The 24,545-nt window shown below is 41.7% G+C and overlaps 1 protein-coding gene and 1 long non-coding RNA gene across 2 annotated transcripts in view; one reads left to right on the top strand and one right to left on the bottom strand.

Moving 5' to 3' along the window:
* Positions 1-24,545, bottom strand: part of LOC132416494 (uncharacterized) — an 86,030-nt gene that overhangs the window by 5,135 nt on the left and 56,350 nt on the right. The gene's annotated exons all lie outside the window — the stretch shown is intronic.
* Positions 1,312-2,502, top strand: LOC132416822 (small ubiquitin-related modifier 1). The gene has a single exon (XM_060000430.1). The coding sequence runs from the start codon at positions 1,431-1,433 to the stop codon at positions 1,734-1,736; it is 306 nt and encodes a 101-aa protein (XP_059856413.1). The 5' UTR covers positions 1,312-1,430; the 3' UTR covers positions 1,737-2,502.

Raw genomic sequence — 24,545 nt, 5'->3', positions numbered from 1 at the left:
GTGTATGAATCTACTTAAGAGAGGGAGGGGAGGGAAGGAATGTGATTTCAGGATTAGCACAGTAATTAGAACAGCAGTGTGCTAATTAAGGCTCATAAATTTAATGAAACTATTAGCATTTTCTCTTGCAAGAAAAGGTGGATCCCCCTTCCCCCAGGAAATGACACCTGTGAACAATTATCTCTTATCATTGCTATTAAGATTATTTACATAACTTGTGCTCATTCAGAATTCACTGCTGTTAATGCTGTTTTTTTTTTTGTTTGTTTTTTGTTTTTTGTTTTTTTTTTTACAATGCCTGATCTCATGCTAGATTCTCTCTCTGACCAGGAAACTGGGGATTGTTGCTAATTAACGGTATCGTACAAATGGACAAAACCATTGTTAGGGGACCTACTGTACAGCTATTCTGCTCTGTCTTTGTGGGCAGCGTTTTTGTTTGTTTAACAGAAAATCTGAATCTCTGTAAGAGCTTGGTGGGTTATGAACATCATGAACACAACCTTCCCTGTGCCACCATTCAGCTCAGTGATTCCTTCCATGAGAACTTAGCACCTACTCTATGACAGGGTGAGGCCTGAGGATAGGGAAGGTCCTATGATAGAAACATGAATAAAAATATCCTGTTGTACTGAGTGAAAATGGTTATGATGATATGCTTTAGACGGTGCTATAAAAACTCCTCTAAGGGAAAACAAAGTTAGGAAGTTTCATGTTGGGAGTTAACAGAAAACCTAACTCTGGCTCAAACCATAAAAAAAAAAAGGGTAATTTATTAGCACATCAGGCCTTTAGGTAAGACTTAATCTAATGTCCCAGTGATTAAATGGACTCAATTAATATTTATTGATACCCATAGGCACTGGGAACACATTAGTGTACAAGACAGGCAAGGTCCATGGTTTCACTGAACTTATATTTTAGTGGAGGATACACACAATTGATAAAAAATATAAGAAAATGCCAAATGTTTGAAGAGAATTAAAATAAGATGTTGTGATAGAATGTAATTAGGGGGTTACTTGGTTTTAAGTGCTCAGAAAGGCTTCTTTGAGGAGATGGCATTTAGGATTTGACTGACTAGAAGGAGGCAAGTAGGTGGGAGGAGCCTGGTGCGACTAAGGGTCAGAAATGAGAACATGGGGAAAGGAGAGAGTGGTAGAAGTATGCAGACATCAGACCACATATGCCACAGTAAAGAGGATGAATTTTACTCCAGATGTGATGGAAAAACATTGGAGGATTGAGCGGAGTAGTGACGTTATCTAATTTTTGTTTCAAAAAAAAGTATCCATGGAGGCGTAGCGGAAGTGCCTCCCGCCGCGGTGTTGTGCTGTGGGGAAGGGAGACGGATTTGTAAACCCCGGAGCGAGGTTCTGCCTACCCGAGGCCGCTGCTGTGCGGAGACCCCGGGGGAAACCACCGTCACCATGTCTGACCAGGAGGCAAAACCTTCAACTGAGGACTTGGGGGATAAGAAGGAAGGAGAATATATTAAACTCAAAGTCATCGGACAGGATAGCAGTGAGATTCACTTCAAAGTGAAAATGACAACACATCTCAAGAAACTCAAAGAATCATACTGTCAAAGACAGGGAGTTCCCATGAATTCACTCAGGTTTCTCTTTGAAGGTCAGAGAATTGCTGATAATCACACTCCAAAAGAATTGGGAATGGAGGAAGAAGATGTGATTGAAGTTTATCAGGAACAAACAGGGGGTCGTTCAACAATTTAGATATTTCTATTTTTTCTTTTCCCTTAATCCTTTTTTATTTTTAAAAATAGTTCTTTTGTAATGTGGTGTTCAAAACAGAATTGAAAACTGGCACCCCATCTCTTTAGAACATCTGGTAATTTGAATTCTAGTGCCCATTATTCATTATTGTTTGTTTTCATTGTGCTGATTTTTGGTGATCAAACCTCAGCCCCATTCATATCGCCCTCTCCTTTTTAAAAATTATGTGTGTGCACAGAGAGGCCGCCTTTTCCAGGACTGTGCATTTACAGGCTTGTGATAAATAAGATTGACTAATGCGAGTGTTCATAATGACTTTCCAATTGGCCCTGAAGTTCTAGCATGTGATTGCTTCACTCCTGGACTGTGACTTTCAGTGGGAGATGGAAGTTTTTCAGAGAACTGAACTGTGGAAAAATGACCTTTCCTTAACTTGAAGCTACTTTTAAAATCTGAGGGTCTGGACCAAAAGAAGAGGAATATCAGGTTGGAGTCAAGGTGACAGAGGTGGTGAAAATAATGACTAACTCCAAAGATGGCTTCACTGAAGAGAAAGCATTTTAAGATGAAAGAAAAATCTTGTCAGAAGATCCCAGAAAAGTTCTAATTTTCATTAGCAGTTAAAGTTATTCATGCAGAAGTGTATACAGCAGAACGCTGCTCTTTTTGACTTTATTTGTACTTTTTGGCCTGGGATATGGGTTTTAAATGGACATTGTCTGTACCAGCTTCATTAAAATAAACAAAATATTTGTAAAAACCGTAAAAAAAAAAAAAAAAAGTATCCATGGATGCTATATTCATTTTCTGTTGCTGCCATTATCAAATTACCAAGATACGCTTAAGGGAATTCCCTGGTGGCGCGGTGGTTAAGAGTCTGCCTGCCCATGCAGGGGACACGGGTTCGAGCCCTGGTCAGGAAAGATCCCACATGCCATGGAGCAACTGAGCCTGTGCGCCACAACTACTGAGTCTGCACTCTAGAGCCCGCGAGCCACAGCTACTGAAGCCCACGTGCCTAGAGTCCATGCTCCACAGCAAGAGAAGCCACCGCAGTGAGAAGCCCGCATGCCAGTGAAGAGTAGCCCCCACTCGCCGCAACTAGAGAAAGCCCACGTGCAGCAACGAAGACCCAACGCGGCCATAAATAAATTATTTTTTTAAAAAAGATATGCTTAAAATGTTACAGTTATGTTAAAATGTTACAGTTATGTTTTCTCTCAGTTTTGTAGTCAGAAGTCTGCATGGCTCAGCTATTTCCTCTGCTCAAAGTCTCACAAGGTTGAAATCGAGGTTCCCTTCTGAAGGTTCTAGGGATGAGTGCACTTCCAGCCTCATTCTGATTGTTGGCAGAATTCACTTCCGTGCACGTGTAGAACTAAGGTTCTCGTTCCTTTGCTGGCTCTCAGCTGGGGACCACCCTTAGTTCCTAGTGCTCTCTCTGTGGTCCTTGCTATAGCCCCCTACACCTCAGGACCAGCAAGGAGGTGTCGGAGCCCCACGCTGCTGCATCACTTCTACCTCCTGTCTGCTGCATCTTTCTGATTTCAGCTGGGAAAGTTCTCCACTTTTAAGGGCTAGTGGCATTAGATTGGACCCACCAGAAAATAGAGGATAATCTCCCTGTCTCAAGGTTTATAACCTTCAACACATCTGCAAAGGCCGTTTTGCCAAGTAACATGACATATTCACAGGTTCTGGAGATTAGGAAGTGGAAATTGAGGGCAGGGGGCATTACTCAGCCTACCACAGATGCCGTGTGGAAATTAGACTTGGGTGGGCAGAGGGTAAGATTGGAAGCAGGATGACCAGTATAAGGGTATTTCAGTAGTCCAATTAAAAGGTTATGGTTTGGGCTTCCCTGGTGGCGCAGTGGTTAAGAGTCCGCCTGCCGACGCAGGGAACACGGGTTCGTGCCCCGGTCCAGGAAGATCCCACGTGCCGCGGAGCAGCTGGGCCCGTTAGCCATGGCCACTGAGCCTGCGCATCCGGAGCCTGTGCTCCGCAACGGGAGAGGCCACAACAGTGAGAGGCCCGCGTACCCCCCCAAAAAAAAAAATGGTTATTGTTTGGGGAACAGAATGGTAGTGATGGAGAAGGAAGAGAAGTGGGGTTAATAGGAGGTGCTGATGGATTATACACTGGGAATAAGGGTAAAGTCAAGGGTAACACCTAGATTTTTTTTTTGACTTGGGTAACTGGGTATATGATGGTAGTGCCTTTTCTTGAGATGGAAAAGATTGGCATGATAGTCATTATTGGTGTTCAACAAATATCTCTGGTTCTCCCATCCCCCTGCCTCCCCTTCGGTTGTATGCAGTCCCATGACTAGTTCTGGCCAATGAGATGTGTCACTTCTGTGTCAGAGCATTTACCTGCCAGTGCAAAATCCTCAAGAACTCTCTCGCAGTTGCTGGCTGCAGCAGCCTGGGTCCTGAGAAAGGATGGTGTGGAACAAAGCTTCCTACCAACTTGCATTCAACATGTAGGGTAAGAAATAAACGTTTGTTGTTTTAAGTCACCTTGATTTAGGGTTGTTTGTTATTGCACCTCAGTCTCACCTATCCTGACCTGACATACTGGGGAAGGAGCAAGAATAAAGAGTTATGAAGTGGCCGTGTTAAGTTTGAGATGCTTAATCAATGCTGTGTCCAGGAAGTGCACCTCTCTGTCCACTTTGCTGCTCTCCGTCAATTAGTATTAACATATTATATAATATATATATTATATATAACATATTATATAATATATATATATAATATATAATATAACATATAACATATATATATAATATTAACATATTATCTCCATCCTCATAGACCTCTTCCTGCTTCTAGATTAGCTGTCAGTTGCTCTCAAGATCTATATGCTGGCATAGTTCAGGTTCAGAGGGGAGACAGTATACTTCCGAGATAGCTCAAAGGTCAAAGAATGGAATTTTTCTGGTTCATGTGTCCGTCTTAGAACCAATCGCGGAGACCATGGGGATGGGTTATGTTGACAATTTAGGATAGTCAGTTTCTCCCTCTGGAGTTGAATGTGAGACAGACTGCATGTAAATCACATAGCTAGGAAAACCAGAGTATTATTGGGAAGGAAGATGCTGAGAATGCATGCCCAGTACAAGAGAAGAACACATTTTCAAGTTCCTATTGTAGGTCTGGCACGGTGCTTGCTGGGTACTTTGCTTGTATCGTCTTATCGGTAATGCCATCCTTCATGGAACCCATTATAAGCACTATTAATCTCAGCTAAAATTGTCGCAGATATCATGTATGTAACTTTTTTCCACCCACAGATTTCTTTTGACATTTTTTTCCCATGGAAGCTATGAAAACAGTAAGTAACATTTGTTTCCAGTGCCACAACTATGATAACTGGCCATGTAGAGAGATGTCTGCAAAACCTATGGTCTGCCCATCTGTAGCAGCTGTGTTACCTGCATTGCCGCATCTGCTTCTCAGAGAGTTTGGCCCCTCAGCCTCTTTAACAGGCAGGAGACCACATTCATGATCCCTCACCACAGCTGTCTTACCCTAAGTCGGTTATCTTCCCTAAGTGTGACTGGAAATATGACTTCAGGACGCGACTCAGCCTCCACTGGCAATTTGAATTGTGAAATCATAGGGCTGGAGCAGCTATGTGCATGCCGAAGCAGACAAAGCCAGCCTCCACACAGTGAAGCAGGCACAGAAAGTGGCCCTAAGGGGCTGTGTGACCACCCAGTGAAGCAGGGGGAGAAATACTAGGTTGTGGACGACAAGTGCCTACTTGTAGTCCCCCTGAGGCTGGCCTCATGCATTGTTCTTGGGTTCCATGAAGTACCCCTGTTACCTTTCCAATAAATTAGTTCTTTGACTTGAGCTAGTTTGTGTCTGTTTCTAATAACCAAATGACCCCTGATGAAGATACTCTATGAAGGCAAAGAGTTCTCCTGAGTCTGGCTTTCTTAAGGCAGACATCTCTTTTTGATGTTCTTTACTTTCATAAGACCATGTCCATACAGTTAACATAGTACTTGTCATCCTGAATTATGTAAGCTTCTAGGCTTCTCACTGTGCTGTGAATTTCCTGAGGGCAGGGACTATTTCTTTCTCATCTTCAAATTCCCAATGGACACTCAGAGTGAGCATATTGTAAGGGTTTATTGCATTGGATTCTGCAGTTAAGATCAGGTTCATATAGCCAAATAAAACTCAGTGAGCTATAGTCAGTCAGTTCCTTCCAGGGAGAGGAAGGGAATGAAATCATGGCGCCTAGTGAGCTAAGTTTCCCTTCTTACTACCTATCGAAGAAACTGATTCACCTACATTCTAAAAGGAATGTATGAAGATGAAATCTCCACTCAAAAATAACCAGGCATTCAATAGTCCAAAAAAAAAAAAAAAGGGACTTTCCTGGTGGCACAGTGGTTAAAAATCCTCCTGCCAATGCAGGGGACATGGGTTCGAGCCCTGGTCTGGGAAGATCCCACATGCCGTAGAGCAACTAAGCCTGTGTGCCACAACTACTGAGCCTAAGGGGCTCTGGTCCCTTTGATAGGAAATGGTAAATATTTAGAAACCAAACACTAGATGCTAGGTGTGCTCATTGCTATTGAGCACCATGGCTTCTAGGCTTTTTCAGTGGACTATGTGAAGAAATATAGAATCACACACACATACACACACACACACATACATGCACATACATGCAAGCACAAGAAAATTTAAATACATATATGTGTGTGCATAAATATATACACACACATGACTTTGCACCAGTACAGCCATTTCCAACTCAACTCCACAGTGTTCTTCCTTGCTTTCCCTAAAGTTAAACAAAAACAAAACAAAAAATCAATATTTATGTCTCTTCTTTTGCAGTGAGAACCCCGGTTCCCAATATTATCAATCCAAAACCACACAGAATAGTTTCAGAATTGCTATGCCTGTAAGTCACTATGAAAATCAAGCCAACTCAGAAAAGTTCAGTATTTATTTGCAGGTTTTTTTGTTTGTTTGGTTGGTTGTTTTTTAGACTGAGGGTATATAGTCAAAGTATTGCGTTCAAATGTTACTCGAATTAAGCACTTCCCCATTTATTGTGGTTGTTATTCTTATGAAACACAGTTGGATTCAGGGATTTATGTTTGCATTTAGTTTTAGGTTTCCCCCTCCTCATCCATGCTGTTCTGTTTGTTTTAGTATTTAGAACATTAATATGAATACAAAAGTCAAAAAAATCAAAAATAGGGCTTCCCTGGTGGCGCAGTGGTTGAGAGTCCGCCTGCCGATGCAGGGGATGTGGGTTCGTGCCCCGGTCCGGGAAGATCCCACATGCCGCGGAGCGGCTGTGCCTGTGAGCCATGGCCGCTGAGCCTGCGCGTCCGGAGCCTGTGATCCGCAACGGGAGAGGCCACGACAGTGAGAGGCCCGCATACCGCCAAAAAAAAAAAAAAAAAATCAAAAATATATTCTCAGAGAACTGTCACTTTCTCCATTAATCTTCCCACCCGACTTTGCTCCCGTACACAATCCATTTTACTAGTTTCTGGTGTTTATTCTTTCTTTGTTTCTTCTTGCAAAAATAAGCAGATGTGTGTATGTCTTCTTATTTTCCGTTTTTCCTTACACAAAATGAATATATTCTTTTGCACTTTGCTATTTTTGCTTAACAATATATCCTAGAAATCATTCCATATCTTTTCATAGAGATTTTACTCATTTGTTTAATAGCTGTTAAGCCCATTAACATTTTTTTAAATATGTATGTATTTATTTATTTATTTTGGTTGCACCGGGTCTTAGTAACGGCAAGTGGGCTCCTTAGTTGCGGCGTGTGGGCTCCTTAGTTGTGGCATGCGAACTCTTAGTTGCAACATGCATGTGGTTCTAGTTCCCTGACCAGGGATCAAACCTGGGCCCCCTGCATTGGGAGCGTGGAGTCTTATCCACTGCGCCACCAGGGAAGTCCCAAGGCCTTTAACATTTATTGATATGATTGATCTGTTTGGTCTTAATGCCCTCATATTGTTTTAATTATTGTGTATATTATATTTACTGTGTTTCTTTATATGCTATGTCAACTTTCTAAAATTATTTTTTATATTTAGGAAAGCTTGTATTTTGTTTCACTGATTACCTTTGTATTTATACCTTTAATGCTCTTCATTAGGCATAAATGAGAAAAACTCATTTAACTTTTACTATCTGGTGTCTCAGGTGTCTGTTTATTCTCACCTGTTATCTATTCAACAATCAATGACCATATTCTACTTTTCCCTTTTTCCCTTCTCCTTTTAGTCATAATTTCCCTTTTTCCCTTCTCTCCTTTTAGTCATAATTTTTAGTTGAATTCTTTACACTTAGTCAGAATATATTCTGTTTACTGTTACTTCTCCACGCTTGTCTCCACCTGTTGTAAGGTTCTTATATTTTACCCGAAGTGATATAGTATTATTTGAAGGTATTCTGTAATGAAGGTGCATATTGTAAACCTTAAAGCAATCTCCCCACCTCTCTCTCCCTTGCTTTCTCTCTCTTTACCATAATTTATCTGTAGCTATTTAGACCACACTTGGAGAATTAATGTCTTAATAAAATTGACTTTATCAAAAACCTTTCCAAGGAGTTCCACTTCCATACTGGTAGCATGAGGAATTCTGTGGTCCTGCTCCCCAGTGAAATAAGCATAAACTGGAAAATAATTTTTTAAATCCAACCATTTAAAGTCTCTGGAAATTTTCTTAAGGGCATACGGCAAACAAACAAAAAACATTTATTCAAGAAAATTTGGTAAAAACAGTACAAGTCTGTGGCGTTCGAACACAGCCTGTCCCCTCGTGCTCCCCCTCGACAGAGCATGACAGAAAGGCAGGTGCAGATGAGGACACAGGGCTCCCTCCCCAAGCTCCCTGCTGGTGGCTGCGGTATCTTCACAGGAGGCACAGGTCACCAGCGTTTCTTACCCCTCAACCCCAGCTGCATGTTGCAACGAATAGATTACAGGCAAGTGTGGTCAAGGGCATGGGGCTCCATTCTTCCACCTAGGTCCCCACGGCTGGAGGCTCTAGCTCAGGGATGACACACTGAAAACAGCAGGCCCTATTCATAGGGCTGAGGGTCAATGCCAGGAAGAGCAGGTTGGGAAGACCAAGAGCTACCACGCTCCACCACTGTCCTCCTCCAAAAGCAAGGGTGTCACTCAGAACAGGGCTACTCCCTCCGCCACCAAGTCCATATGACCCAGCAATCACACTACCTAAATGCGTTGAAAATTTATATCCATTTTTATAGCAACTTTATTCATAATCGCCAACACTTGGGAACAACCAAGATGTCCTTCAGCTGGTGAATGGATAAAGTGCAGTACTTCCAGCAGACGATGGAATATGACTCAGCACTGAAAAGAAATGAGCTATCGAGCCATGAGAAAACATAGAGGATCCTTAAACGTGTATTACTAAGTGGAAGAAGCCAGTCTGAAAAGGCTACATGCTGTATGATTCCAACTATATGGCATTCTGGAAAAAGCAGAACTATGGAGACAGTAAAAGGTCAGTGATTTCCAAGCGTTGGTGGAGAGGAAAGGCTGAACAGGCAGAATACAGAGGATTTTTAGGGAAGTGCATCCTCCCTAAATACACGTTGGAAGCTTGTCATTATACATTTGCCGAAGTCCCTACAATGTACACCACCAGGGGTGAATACTAATGGAAACTGCGGATTTGGGGTGATTAGGATGTGTCAGTGCAGGTTCATCATTTGTAACAAATGCACTCCTCTGGGGGGGGGGGATGCTGATGGTGGGGGAAGGTGTCTGGGGGTAGGGGGAGCAGGGAGTAGATGGGAAATCTCTGTACTCTCTGCTCAATTTTGCTGTGAACCTGAAACTGCTCTAAAAAATAAAATCTATTTCTAAGTTAATTAAGTGAAAATCAGTCATAACACGAGCTCAAAACTAACAAAGAAAGAAAAAAAGCAGACGATTTGAGCCTGCCGTGTAACGGCAAGATTATAAAACATGAAGAATGACTACTATCCACGATCCGTTTGGGCTTTTCCAGAAGGACAGTATTAAAAGATTCGGCATATTAGCAGCTGAGATTTCAACATAAATCATTAGCCCATTAACATTTCTGTGATATTTTATGATAATATACAAACTCCGTGAGTGATATTTTAAGAATTCTAACCCAAACAACTAGTGAGCCGTCTGTAAAATCGAAGCTGCTTTCTATCTGACCACCAAAATCTAATGGTACTTGTTACATTAAGATATTCGAAATTAATTTTCCTTCACATATATAATCCACTCCATTAAACTTAAATTATAATGCATATTATTTGCTAATTTTTTCTAATATCCTTCCAAGAGATTTGGAGGAAGGTGGCACAAGGGCTAAATGTTCTGCCCCAGCGGCATCACTCGATAGCAGCATGACCTTGGACAAGAAACACATAAACACAGAAACTGTGTCTCAGTTTCCTGAACTGTAAAAAGATTAAATCAATAGTCTCATCCCATAAGGCCTGAAAGGATTAAATTAGTTAATAATTTAAAGCTCTCCAACAGTGTCAAGCATGGAGTAAGCACCTAATAAATATTTACTGCTGTTATTAACACAATCTTGACACTTCTTAAAAGGGAGTTTGGCTTGTGTAATTATTCTTCTTACCCAATGAAATAAAATGTTTACCCCTGGTGTGACGAGATCATCTATTAATAGACACTTCCACCCTTTTTTTTTTTTTTTTAACTCCATGACCATTTTGAAACACTTCGTACCATCAGCAAAAAGTAACTCTAACTTCCCAGAGCACTGGCCGCGATGGGACCATTCCAAGCATGGTCCCGTCAGAGAGCGTTTCTAGGCGCCATCCTCTAGGCCCTCTTGTTCCCATTTCCACAAGACTCCCTCCCTCCCTCCATTCAACTCTCTGCTCGGATATTACCTTCTACGAGAGGCGTGCCCTACTCACTCTAATGCTGCTTCCTACCAGCCATCAGTGCCTACAATTACACTTCTGCTTGTTCTATTTTCTATTTCCCCCACGAGAATGTAAGTTTCAGGAGGGCAAAGACTTTATCTTGTTCACTGCTCTAGCCTCTGCTTCCAGAAGCCCCTGCATGCAGTCTAGCTGCCTTGGCCCCCTACATAAAAGAGCCCCCTTCACCCCATCCCTTCCACCTTCCTTTCCTTTAGAGTTTGCATCACCATTCTGTTTACTTATTTTCCATGCCCCCTACTAGAACAGTGTCTAGAACACCTGCCACCAATAAGACACCCAGTAAATATTTGTTAATGGATAAAGAGTGTCTGGCACATAATAAATCCTCAGCAAACGTGCTAAATGAGTCCATGTCCCTGAAGATGTCATGGAAAGACTAAAGGAGGGCTAGATTCCCATGGTCCATCAAAGCATCATAAAAATTTCCAAGCAAAAAACAAAAGAATAATAACCTCATTATATCGGACAGAAGGCACACTGGTTCTACCATAAAGCCATGATTGCTAAGCTCATTTGGGCCCTCAGCTTGGCCCAGAAATCCTATTGTGTTGCTGGTCGACGTACATTCTTTCTCGCTTTCCACAACAACCATTTGAAATCTTCTCCCCTCTTTAAACGTCTAGTCCCCTTCCCATCCTACATTCTCATACATAAAACCATGTATTAGCTATCTATTGCTGTGTAAAAAATTACCCTAAAACTTCGTGTCTTAAAACATAAAAAGCATTTGTTATCCATGGTTTCTGCTGTTCAGGAGTCCAGGGGGGGATTAGCTGGATACCTCTGACTCAGAGGTTATAACTGGGCTTCAGCCAAGTTGTCAACGGGGTCCGCGTCTCCCCTGAAGACTCAAATGGGACAGGATCTTCTTCCAAGCTCATTCCCATGGTTGTTGGCAGTGTTTGGTTCCTTGCAGGTTGTTGGTTAGAAGGCCCCCTCAGTTCCTCACCTGCTGAACCTTTCCATGGGGCAGCTCACAACATGGCAGCTGGCTTTCCTCAAGTGCATTGCCTGCAAGAGCGTTCGAGACAGAAGCCACCGCCTTTCAGGTTATCTCATATTTGAAGTGGCTTCCCATGACTCTGCCATATTGTATTCAGTGGGAGCAAGTCAGTAAGTCCAGCCCACACTCAAGGGAGGGATTACACAAGGGCATCAGCACCAGCAGGCGCCACTGGGGGCCATCTCCAATTTTACAGAGAAAATAGAAGCCACGGCACAAGAACCTTCTCATCTCCTACTTCCTCATCGGCACGGTCCTATTATCGCAACAGAGAAGCTGCCCTACCACCTGTGGTTTTGTTCCCATTTTGATCCTTCTCAAGATGCTTGCAGAACAGATTATCCCTCCTTTGTTACACGGTCAACCTCTCAATGCAACTGGGTCTTTCTCATCAGCTTGTCAGTGTACTCACGACTCTTCTGACAGAAACAAACCAATAGAAGCACAAACCAAATCAATCTAAACCCTCACATCCTCGCCTTCCAACATATCTCTCTATTTCTCTCCGTTGTTGAACAGTCCAAATGCCCTTCTCCTTTCCCCCCACAAAAGCTGCATATAGTCGCTTTTCAACCCGTTCCAAGGTAGATTTGGCAGGATGACTTGACTAGCAGAGCCCTTGCTGGTCTCCCCAGTGATGCCACGAGATCTGGTGAACCTTTTTAGTCCTTGTGCTCTCTTAGTTTTAAACACTGGCAATTTACAATAGCCAAGACATGGAAGCAACCTGAATGTCCATCGACAGATGAATGGATAAAGAAGATGTGGTGTATATATATATATATATATATATACACCACGGAATATTACTCAGCCATAGGAAAGAATGAAATAATGCCATTTGCGGCAACATGGCATGCGGCCTCATACTAAGTGAAGTAAGCCAGACAGAGAAAGACAAATATCATATATCGCTTATATGTGGAATCTTAAAAAATTATACAAATGAACTTATTTACAAAATAGAAACAGACTCACAGACACAGAAAACAAACTTATGGTTACCAAAGGGGAAAGGGGGTGGGGGAGGGATAAATTAGGAGTTTGGGATTAACATATACACACTACTATATACAAAACAGATAACCAGCAAGGACCTACTGTATAGCACAGGAAACTATATTTAATATCTTATAATAACCTATAATGGAAAAGAATCTGAAAAAGAATATACATATATATATCCAAATTTATCCAAACTGAGATATATATATATATGTATATATATACATATATATATAACTGAATCACTTTGCTGCACACCTGAAACTAACACAGCATTGTAAATCAATTATATTTCAATAAAAAATAAAAATAAACGCTGGTGACCACTCCATCCTTTCTGAAATACCCACTTCCCTTATTTTCTAAGACAGTGCTCTCCTGATTCATTCTTATTTCCCCGGCCTCCCCTTCTCTATCTCTTGTGCAGGCATATCTTCTACTACTTATCCCTTTGGATGTTAGAGTCCCTCAGGGCTTGGTCCCAGGACTTCCCTTCTCCCCTGTATTTCCTCTCCTAGTGACTTACCATGTCCCCGCTTCCAGGACCACCTAAATGCATATGACTCACAAACTGAGTTCTCCAGCCCAGACAAGTACGTACTGGCCTATTCAACATCTCTTCCTTGCGGTATCAAAGGCAGTTCAAGTTCAGCATGTCCAAACAAGCTCATTATTTCTTCCTCCAAACCTGTTATTTTTCAGTATTCTCTAGTGTATTTGTTTCTGGGGCTGTTATAACAAATTACCACAAACTTGGTGGCTTAGAACAACAAACTTATGCTCTCACAGTTCTGGAGTCCAAGAGTCTGAAATCAAACCTCCCTCGGAAGGCTAGACCTAAGGGAGAATCCTCCCTTGCTTCTTCCAGCTGTTGGTGGCTCCAGGTGTCCTTGGCTTATGGCTGCATCACTTTAGTCTCTGCCTTCACCTTCACGTGACCCTCTCTTCTCCTTGTATGTCTCAAATCTCCCTCTGCCTTTCTCTTAGAAGGACCTGGAAAAATCCAAGATGATTTCATCTCAAGATCCTAACTTATAAATACCTCTGCAAAGACCTTCTATTCAAATAAGCTCACGTTCACAGGTTCTGGGACGTCGACATCTGACACCACCATTCAACCCACTCCATCTTCCTCAGTGAACAGTACCTTCATCCATCCTGCTGTTCAAGCCAGAAACCTGACTATCCTTGCGCTATCTTTTCGCTCGCTCCGTACCTAACGCATCCAGAAGTCATTCTACTTCTTCTACATGTATCTGTCACTTCCCTCTCCTTACACAACCTAATCCAAACTAGCAACACCTCTCTTCTAGAGTCCTGCAGCAGCCGTCTGTCTGTGTACACCTAGCCCTGTGCCCAAAGATCTGTTCTCCATATACTGCGGAGGAGGTGTTTCAAAACGCAAGTCTGAGCGTGCTGCCCCGCCCACTTCGTCCCCCATCTTTTCTCTGCTCTTATGAAACGAACTAATAGCAGTAACATAGTCCATATTGAAAATGAAAATGAATTAAGAGGATAAACTTTAAACTGTGAAGTCTTTAAAAAGGTGATACGTAGCAGGCAAAGAAATGTTTTGTAAAGCAGTTAAGAGGGGTCACTACAAAAACGAATGGTTTTGCACACACCCCTATGTTCATAGCAGCACTATTCACAATAGCCAAGACGTGGAAACAACTTAAACAACCTAACAATCGACAGATGAATGCATAAAGAAGATGTGGTACCTATATACAATGGAATACTACTCAGCCATAAAAAAGAATGAAATAATGCCATTTGCAGCAACATGGATGGACCTAGAGATTATAATACTAAGTGAAGTAAGTCAGAAAGAGAAAGACAAATACCACATGAAATCACTTATACGTGGAATCTAAAATAGGACACAAATGAACCTATCTATGAAACAGAAACAGACTCACAGATATAGAGAACAGACTTGTGGTTGCCAAGGGGGACGGGGGTGGGGGAGGGATGGACTCGGAGCTTGGGGTTAGTAGATACGAACTATTCCATGTAGAACGGATAAACAACAAGGTCCTACTGTATAGCACAATCTCCTCGGATAAACCATGATGGAAAAGAATACAAAAAAGAACTTATGTGTGTGTATAGCTGAGTCACCTTGCTGTACAGCAGAAATTAACACAACATTGTCAAATCAACTATACTTCAATAAAAAAGTAAATTAAACTGCAAATCTTTCTTAAAAAGATGAATGATTTGGAACGCAGCCGGCTTGACACCCGGCACTTTAACACACTGCAGCCTAACCAGGCCCCTTCTCTGGTCTATAAGAAAACAAAGTCTCTGGACACTGATGTGCTAAAGACCATCTGCCTCCCTTCAACACTCATCATGTAGTAAATACTGAGATGGCTGGAATCCCCCCAGAGGATTTCTGGCAGCAGCACTTTAAACTCGTCTGCTTTTCCCACGCTCATCTTTCCTCATAACTCTCCAGCTGTAATACCTGAATAGGAGCTGTCCAAATGGTTTCGAAATGGAGTGCCTCTAAGTTACCAACTTTCATACTCCTGTCACTACAGAGCAGAGTCTGCTCCAAGTTATGTTCTAATAATAGCTCAGTGGAGACCTTACAGGTCCAACGGAAGCAAATTTCTAGCAAGAAAAATATGACGTTCACCAATCCATCATAAACTACCTTCTGGGCAGCCACAGTGTATCAGCACTACGCTGGTTCTTCTCTGGCCTTAACAAGGGTTTTGGCCCCAAACCAGTGAGATGGAGAGCAAGGTGATTTTATACAAGTGAAATGCTCCCTTCACATTTCTGTGTCTTCAGCATAGGCTTAATGCTGCTGCAAAGAGCCCTAAAATCTCAGTGACTTAAAGAGAGGAAGGGTTATTTCCCACTGTTGCTACATATCCATCATGCTGTCCTCCCTCCTAGACTGACTGATGAAGTAGCCCCTGTCCAGGATGTGCCTGGTCACTATGACAGAGGGAGAGACGGCTTTGCGGGGTCTTGCACCAGGAGTTAAAAGGTCTGGCCTGGACACTATAAAACTCTCAGAGTAAAACATAGGCAGAACACTCTATGACATAAATCACAGCAAGATCCTTTTTGACCCACCTCCTAGAGAAATGGAATTAAAAACAAAAATAAACAAATGGGACCTAATGAAACGTCAAAGCTTTTGCACAGCAAAGGAAACCATAAACAAGACAAAAAGGCAACCCTCAGAATGGGAGAAAATATTTGCAAATGAAGCAACTGACAAAGGATTAATCTCCAAAATTTACAAGCAGCTCGTGCAGCTCAATAACAAAAAAACAAACAACCCAATCCAAAAATGGGCAGAAGACCTAAATAGACATTTCTCCAAAGAAGATATACATACTGCCAACAAACACATGAAAGGATGCTCAACATCATTAATCATTAGAGAAATGCAAATCAAAACTACACTGAGTTATCACCTCACACCGGTCAGAATGGCCATCATGAAAAAATCTACAAACAATAAATGCTGGAAAGGGTGTGGAGAAAAGGGAACCCTCTTGCACTGTTGGTGGGAATGTGAATTGGTACAGCCACTATAGAGAACAGTATGGAGGTTCCTTAAAAAACTACAAATAGAACTACCATATGACCCTGCAATCCCACTACTGGGCATATACCCTGAGAAAACCATAATTCAAAAAGAGTCATGTACCACAATGTTCATTGCAGCTCTATTTACAATAGCCAGGACATGGAAGCAACCTAAGTGTCCATCGACAGATGAATGGCTAAAGAAGATGTGGCACATATATACAATGGAATATTACTCAGCCATAAAAAGAAATGAAATTGAGTTATTTGTAGTGAGGTGGATGGACCTAGAGTCTGTCATACAGCGTGAAGTAAGTCAGAAAGAGAAAAACAAATACTGTATGCTAACACATATATATCAAATCTAAAAAAAAAAAAAAAAAAGGTTCTGAAGAACCTAGGGGCAGGACAGGAATAAAGACACAGACATAGAGAATGGACTTGAGGACATGGGGAGGGTGAAGGGTAAGCTGGGATGAAGTGAGAGAGTGGCACTGACATATATACACTACCCAATGTAAAATAGATAGCTAGTGGGAAACAGCTGCATAGCACAGGGAGATCAGCTCGGTGCTTTGTGACCACCTAGAGAGGTGGGATAGGGAGGGTGGGAGGGAGACGCAAGAGGGAGGGGATATGGGGATATATGTATACATATAGCTGATTCACTTTGTTATATAGCAGAAAGTAACACAACATTGTAAAGCAATTATACCCCAATAAAGATGTTAAAAAAAAAAAAGTCTGGCCTGGAAATGGTTCATGTCTTTTCTGCTCATGATTCAGTCAACCACCAGCGGGCCCCAAAGTGCACCCTGCAATGAGCTCGGAAATGGGGAGAAGTGGAACTACTGGCAAACTGAAGATTATCACAGTCTGTGCTTCTTGTCACTAAATATTTAGACCACCCTTCTTCCCTACAAGCAATATATACTTACACCCCCAAGGGCGATAACCAAAAGTTCCATCCAATCAGGGCATCAGGCTTAAAGTCCACGACCTATGGGTGTTGCACAGGAATTTCTAAATTGGGTTGAAGGAGGCGCTCTCTCCAGAGACTTAAGAACCAATTGCCAAGTTCTCTACTCCACCTCCAAAACTGTTGCCCCAGTCCCAACTTAACAAAGATAGAATACTCGTGGGCTAACAGCAGTCAACACACCCTTCAACAAGGGGAAGAATAAAAGGCACTCAGACACTCACTCTTTCCTTTTCTCTATTGTATTTATTGCATTTCACATTTCCATAGCATCATTTCTCTGCCAGGAATCCCTCCAGGCGCCATACACACATCAATTGACTTAATCCTCACTACAACCCCATGAAAAAGGTATGATCACAAACCCCATTTTCAGATGAGAAAATTCAACCAATGCATCTGTTCCAGGTCCCCCAGCTAGTACGTGCTGGAGCCGACCCAGCAGCCTGGCTCCAGAGCCGCTCCTAACCATTACACTATGCTATCTTTTCGGGGTATCTCCATCTCTAGAGGTTCATTTGCAAGTAAAATCCTCAATTAAGCTCGCAACCTAAAAGTGGGAAAATGCTTATTAAGAGAAGTATAGTTTAGTCTTGGAGGGAACAGATTTGTTACTGGAATCACCAGTGCCTACTCTACCCTCATGCTGTTGTCTTCGCCCAGGATGAGTTGGTGGGACACTCACACCTCTCACAGATGGGTCTCCCTATAAGACGGAACACAGATGGAACACCTCCTGCTCTTTGCTGTCAGAAAGCCTCCACGTAGAAAGCACTGCTGCCTTGTTGTATTGCCAGCAGAGGAAAACGCCAGTGAACACTTCCACGCTGGCGTGAGTGGCGATGGAAATGGAGCTTCTGGATCCAAACCAGGAAGTATTTTTGAAGACTGCCTTATATGCAGCTCCTGATTGCTGGCTATGAAGGGATGAGCCCAAGTGCTGCCTGAGCCCATGGTCTCCTCCAAGGGCAGGAAGAGTGAGCCAGCATGCAGAGAGAGGTGGTGGTGGACCAAGAGAATCCTAGCAGCATTCGGGTCCCAGGTTCCAGTCCCTCCTAGGAACCCCACGAGGTGGTAGACCCTTTCCTTCTAAAATTTGTTCAAGTTGGAATGACATCTCTTGCGATCAAAATGGGAGATATACCACAATTTATTTAACCAATGTCCTACTGATGCCTTTGAATTTTTCTAATATTTTTGCTAATGCAAAAAATGCTTGAAAATTTTTCTTGTTCTTTAAGTGTGTCAAGAGGCTGATCCTAAAAGTAGAATCGCTTTCTACTTTTAAAAAATTACTGATGCTTTTAAATTTACCAATACTTTAAACATTTTGTTGATATTGCTAGTCCTAAAGCAGTGTCAATGCACAGACTCTCCAGTAGTACATGAGGGACCTAATTCCTCACGTCCTCACCAGTACTTGCTATAATCAGTCTTTTTATTTTTTAATAATTGGGTGCAAATAAGTGATTTCATTTTTTTTTTATTTTATTTTTGGCTGTGTTGGGTCTTTGCTGTTGCGTGCATGCTTTCTCTGGTTGCGGCGAGCAGGGGCTGCTCTTTGTTGCAGTGTGTGGGCTTCTCATTGTGGTGGCTTCTCTTGTGGAGCATGGGCTCTAAGAGTGCGGGCTTCAGTAGTTGTGGCACGTGGGCTCAGTAGTTGTGGCATGCAAGCTCTAGAGTGCAGGCTCAGTAGTTGTGGCATATGGGCTTAGTTGCTCCACGGCATGTGGGATCTTCCCAGGCCAGGGCTCGAACCCATGTCCCCTGCATTGGCGGGCAGATTTTTGACCACTGTGCCATCAGGGAAGCCCCATTGATTTAATTTGAATTTACTTAATTTGTGTGATTAAACATCCTTTTGTATTTCATTGACCATTCATCACTGCTTTTACAATTTTTTTTAATCTACCTGGGATTTATTTTGGTGTGAGTAAAAAGATGAGGATTCCAACTATTTTTTAAACATATAGTGGCTTTTCAACACTACACTTCTCTGAACAGTTACCTTTATCATAAAATTAATTCCCTATATACTTGGGCATAATCATGAACTCTCTGGTCTATACCATTCATTTGTCCCTCGGTCTTACTGATTCTTATGATAAATGAAAGTGTTAATGAAATAACCTATTAAATGAGATAGATTCTAAAATAGGGTCTAAGAACTAAATTCAACTCTGTGTTGTTTATATGAGACACACCTGAAACAAACAACACCACAAAATTGAAAACAAAAGGATGTATAAAAATATACAGGGAAGACGAGGGGAAGATGGCGGAAGAGTAAGACGTGGAGATCACCTTCCTCCCCACAGATACACCAGAAATACATCTACACGTGGAACAACTCCTACAAAACACCTACAGAATGCTCAGACCTCCCAAAAGGCAAGAAACTCCCCCACGTACCTGGAGGGGATTAAGAGCGCTGCTTAAAGGAGCTCAAGAGACGGGCGCGAGCCGCGGCTAAAAGCGCGGACCCCAGAGACGGGCATGAGACGCTAAGGCTGCTGCTGCCGCCACCAAGAAGCCTGTGTGCGAGCACAGGTCACTATCCACACCTCCCTTCCGCGGAGCCTGCGCAGCCCGCCACTGCCAGGGTCCCAGGACCCAGGGAAAAACTTCCCCGGAAGAACGCACGGCGCCCCTCACGCTGGTGCAACGTCACGCCGGCGTCTGCCGCCGCAGGCCCGCCCGGCACTCCATGCCCCTCCCTCCCCCCGGCCTGAGTGAGCCAGAGACCCCGAAGCAGCTGCTCCTTTAACCCTGTCCTGTCTGAGCGAAGAACAGACGCCCTCCGGCGACCTACATGCAGAGGCGGGGCCAAATCCAAACCTGAGCCCCGGGAGCTGTGAGAACAAAGAAGAGAAAGGGAAATCTCTCCCAGCAGCCTCAGAAGCAGCGGATTAAAGCTCCGCAATCAACTTGATGTACCCTGCACCTGTGGAATACATGAATACACAACGAATCATCCCAAATTGAGGAGGTGGACTTTGAGAGCAAGATTTATGATTTTTTCCCCTTTTCCTCTTTTTGTGAGTGTGTATGTGTATGCTTCTCTGTGAGATTTTGTCTGTATAGCTTTGCTTCCACCATTTCTCCTAGGGTTCTATCCGTCCGTGTTTTTTTTTTGTTTGTTTTTGTTTTTAATTTTTTTCTTAATATTTATTTTTTATTTTAATAACTTTATTATATTTTATCTTATTTTATTTTCTTTATCTTCTTTCTTTCTTTCTTTTTTTCCTACCTTCCCTCCTTCCCTCCTTCCTTCCTTCCTTCCTTCCTTCCTCCCTCCCTCCCTCCCTCCCTCCCGCCGTTCTTTCTTTCCTTCTTTCTTTCTTTCTACTTCTACTAATTCTTTCTTTCTACTTTTTCTCCCTTTTATTCTGAGCCGTGTGGATGAAAGGCTCTTGGTGCTGCAGCCAGGAGTCAGTGCTGTGCCTCTGAGGTGGGAGAGCCAACTTCAGGACACTGGTCCACAAGAGACCTCCCAGCTCCACATAATATCAAATGGCGAAAATCTCCCAGAGATCTCCATCTCAACACCAGCACCCAGCTTCACTCAACCACCAGCAAGCTACAGTGCTGGACACCCTATGCCAAACAACTAGCAAGACAGGAACACAACCCCACCCATTAGCAGAGAGGCTGCCTAAAATCATAATAAGTCCACAGACACCCCAAAACACACCACCAGACGTGGACCTGCCCAAAGAAAGACAAGATCCAGCCTCATCCACCAGAACACAGGCACTAGTCCCTTCCACCAGGAAGCCTACACAACCCACTGAACCAACCTTAGCCACTGGGGACAGACACCAAAAACAAGGGGAACTACGAACCTGCAGCCTGCAAAAAGGAGACCCCAAACACAGTAAGATAAGAAAAATGAGAAGACAGAAAAACACACAGCAGATGAAGGAGCAAGATAAAAACCCACCAGACCTAACAAATGAAGAGGAAATAGGCAGTCTACCCGAAAAAGAATTCAGAATAATGATAGTAAAGATGATCCAAAATCTTGGAAATAGAATAAACAAAATGCAAGAAACAGTTAACAAGGACCTAGAAGAACTAAAGATGAAACAAACAACGATGAACAACACAACAAATGAAATGAAAAATACTCTAGATGGGATCAATAGCAGAATAACTGAGGCAGAAGAACGGATAAGTGACCTGGAAGATAAAATAGTGGAAATAACTTCTGCAGAGCAGAATAAAGAAAAGAGAATGAAAAGAACTGAGGACAGTCTCAGAGACCTCTGGGACAACATTAAATGCACCAACATTCGAATTATAGGGGTTCCAGAAGGAGAAGAGAAAAAGAAAGGGACTGAGAAAATATTTGAAGAGATTATAGCTGAAAACTTCCTTAATATGGGAAAGGAAATAGTTAATCAAGTCCAGGAAGCACAGAGAGTCCCATACAGGATAAATCCAAGGAGAAACATGCCAAGACACATATTAATCAAACTGTCAAAAATTAAATACAAAGAAAACATATTAAAAGCAGCAAGGGAAAAACAACAGATAACACACAAGGGAATCCCCATAAGGTTAACAGCTGATCTTTCAGCAGAAACTCTGCAAGCCAGAAGGGACTGGCAAGACATATTTAAAGTGATGAAGGAGAAGAACCTGCAACCAAGATTACTCTACCCAGCAAGGATATCATTCAGATTTGACGGAGAAATTACAGCCTTTACAGACAAGCAAAAGCTGAGAGAGTTCAGCACCACCAAACCAGCTTTACAACAAATGCTAAAGGAACTTCTCTAGGCAAGAAACACAGGAGAAGGAAAAGACCTACAATAACAAAACCAAAACAATTAAGAAAATGGGAATAGGAACATACATATCAATAATTACCTTAAATGTAAATGGACTAAATGCTCCCACCAAGAGACACAGATTGGCTGAATGGATACAAAAACAAGACCCATATATATGCTGTCTACAAGAGACACACTTCAGACCTAGAGACACATACAGACTGAAAGTAAGGGGATGGAAAAAGATATTCCATGCAAATGGAAACCAAAAGAAAGCTGGAGTAGCAATTCTCATATCACACAAAATAGACTTTAAAATAAAGACTACTAGAAGAGACAAAGAAGGACACTACATAATGATCAAGGGATCGTTCTAAGAAGAAGATATAACAATTGTAAATATTTATGCACCCAACATAGGAGCACCTCAATACATAAGGCAAATACTAACAGCCATAAAAGGGGAAATTGACAGTAACACATTCATAGTAGGGGACTTTAACACCCCACTTTCACCAATGGACAGATCATCCAAAATGAAAATAAATAAGGAAACACAAGCTTTAAATGATACATTAAACAAGATGGACTTAATTGATATTTATAGGACATTCCATCCAAAAACAACAGAATACACATTTTTCTCAAGTGCTCATGGAAGATTCTCCAGGATAGATCATATCTTGGATCACAAATCAAGCCTTGGTAAATTTAAGAAAATTGAAATTGTATCAAGTGTCTTTTCCGACCACAACGCTATGAGACTAGATATCAATTACAGGAAAAGATCTGTAAAAAAATACAAACACATGGAGGCTAAACAATACACTACTTAATAACGAAGTGATCACTGAAGAAATCAAAGAGGAAATAAAAAAAATACCTAGAAACATATGACAATGGAGACAAGACTACCCAAAACCTATGGGATGCAACAAAAGCAGTTCTAAGAGGGAAGTTTATAGCAATACAATCCTACCTTAAGAAACAGGAAACATCTCGAATAAACAACCTAACCTTGCACCTAAAGCAATTAGAGAAAGAAGAACAAAAAAAACCCCCAAAGTTAGCAGAAGGAAAGAAATCATAAAAATCAGATCAGAAATAAATGAAAAAGAAATGCAGGAAACGATAGCAAAGATCAATAAAACTAAACGCTGGTTCTTTGAGAAGATAAACAAAATTGATAAACCATTAGCCAGACTCATCAAGAAAAAAAGGGAGCAGACTCAAATCAATAGAATTAGAAATGAAAAAGGAGAAGTAACAACTGACACTGCAGAAATACAAAAGATCATGAGAGATTACTACAAGCAAGTCTATGCCAATAAAATGGACAACCTGGAAGAAATGGACAAATTCTTAGAAATGCACAACCTGCCAAGACTGAATCAGGAAGAAATAGAAAATATGAACAGACCAATCACAAGCACTGAAATTGAAACTGTGATTAAAAATCTTCCAACAAACAAAAGCCCAGGACCAGATGGCTTCACGGGCGAATGCTATCAAACATTTAGAGAAGAGCTAACACCTATTCTTCTCAAACTCTTCCAAAATAGAGCAGAGAGAGGAATACTCCCAAACTCATTCTACGAGGCCACCATCGCCTTGATACCAAAACCAGACAAGGATGTCACAAAGAAAGAAAACTACAGGCCAATATCACTGATGAACATAGATGCAAAAATCCTCAACAAAATACTAGCAAACAGAATCCAACAGCACATTAAAAGAATCATACACTATGATCAAGTGGGGTTTATTCCAGGAATGCAAGGATTCGTCAATATACACAAATCAATCAATGTGATAAACCATATTAACAAATTGAAGGAGAAAAACCATATGATCATCTCAATAGATGCAGAGAAAGCTTTTGACAAAATTCAACACCCATTTATGATAAAAACCCTGCAGAAAGTAGGCATAGAGGGAACTTTCCTCAACATAATAAAGGCCATATATGACAAACCCACAGCCAACATCGTCCTCGATGGTGGAAAACTGAAAGCATTTCCACTAAGATCAGGAACAAGACAAGGTTGCCCACTCTCACCACTCTTATTCAACATAGTTTTGGAATTTTTAGCCACAGAAATCAGAGAAGAAAAGGAAATAAAAGGAATCCAAATCGGAAAAGAAGAAGTAAAGCTGTCACTGTTTGCAGATGACATGATACTATACATAGAGAATCCTAAAGATGCTACCAGAAAACTACTAGAGCTAATCAATGAATATGGTAAAGTAGCAGGATACAAAATTAATGCACAGAAATCTCTGGCATTTCTATACACTAATGATGAAAAATCTGAAAGTGAAATCAAGAAAACACTCCCATTTACCATTGCAACAAAAAGAATGAAATAACTAGGAATAAACCTACCTAAGGAGACAAAAGACCTGTATGCAGAAAATTGTAAGACACTGATGAAAGAAATTAAAGATGATACAAATAGATGGAGAGATATACCATGTTCTTGGATTGGAAGA

The sequence above is a fragment of the Delphinus delphis genome, chromosome 20 (assembly GCF_949987515.2).
Source record: "Delphinus delphis chromosome 20, mDelDel1.2, whole genome shotgun sequence".
Classification (NCBI taxonomy): domain Eukaryota; kingdom Metazoa; phylum Chordata; class Mammalia; order Artiodactyla; family Delphinidae; genus Delphinus; species Delphinus delphis.
Note: the sequence above shows the minus strand (reverse complement) of the source record. Positions and strands in the feature narration are given on the sequence as shown.

Bases quoted from the DNA above. Each gene is read 5' to 3' on its own strand.
- LOC132416822 (XM_060000430.1), top strand. From the start codon at position 1,431: ATGTCTGACCAGGAGGCAAAACCTTCAACTGAGGACTTGGGGGATAAG.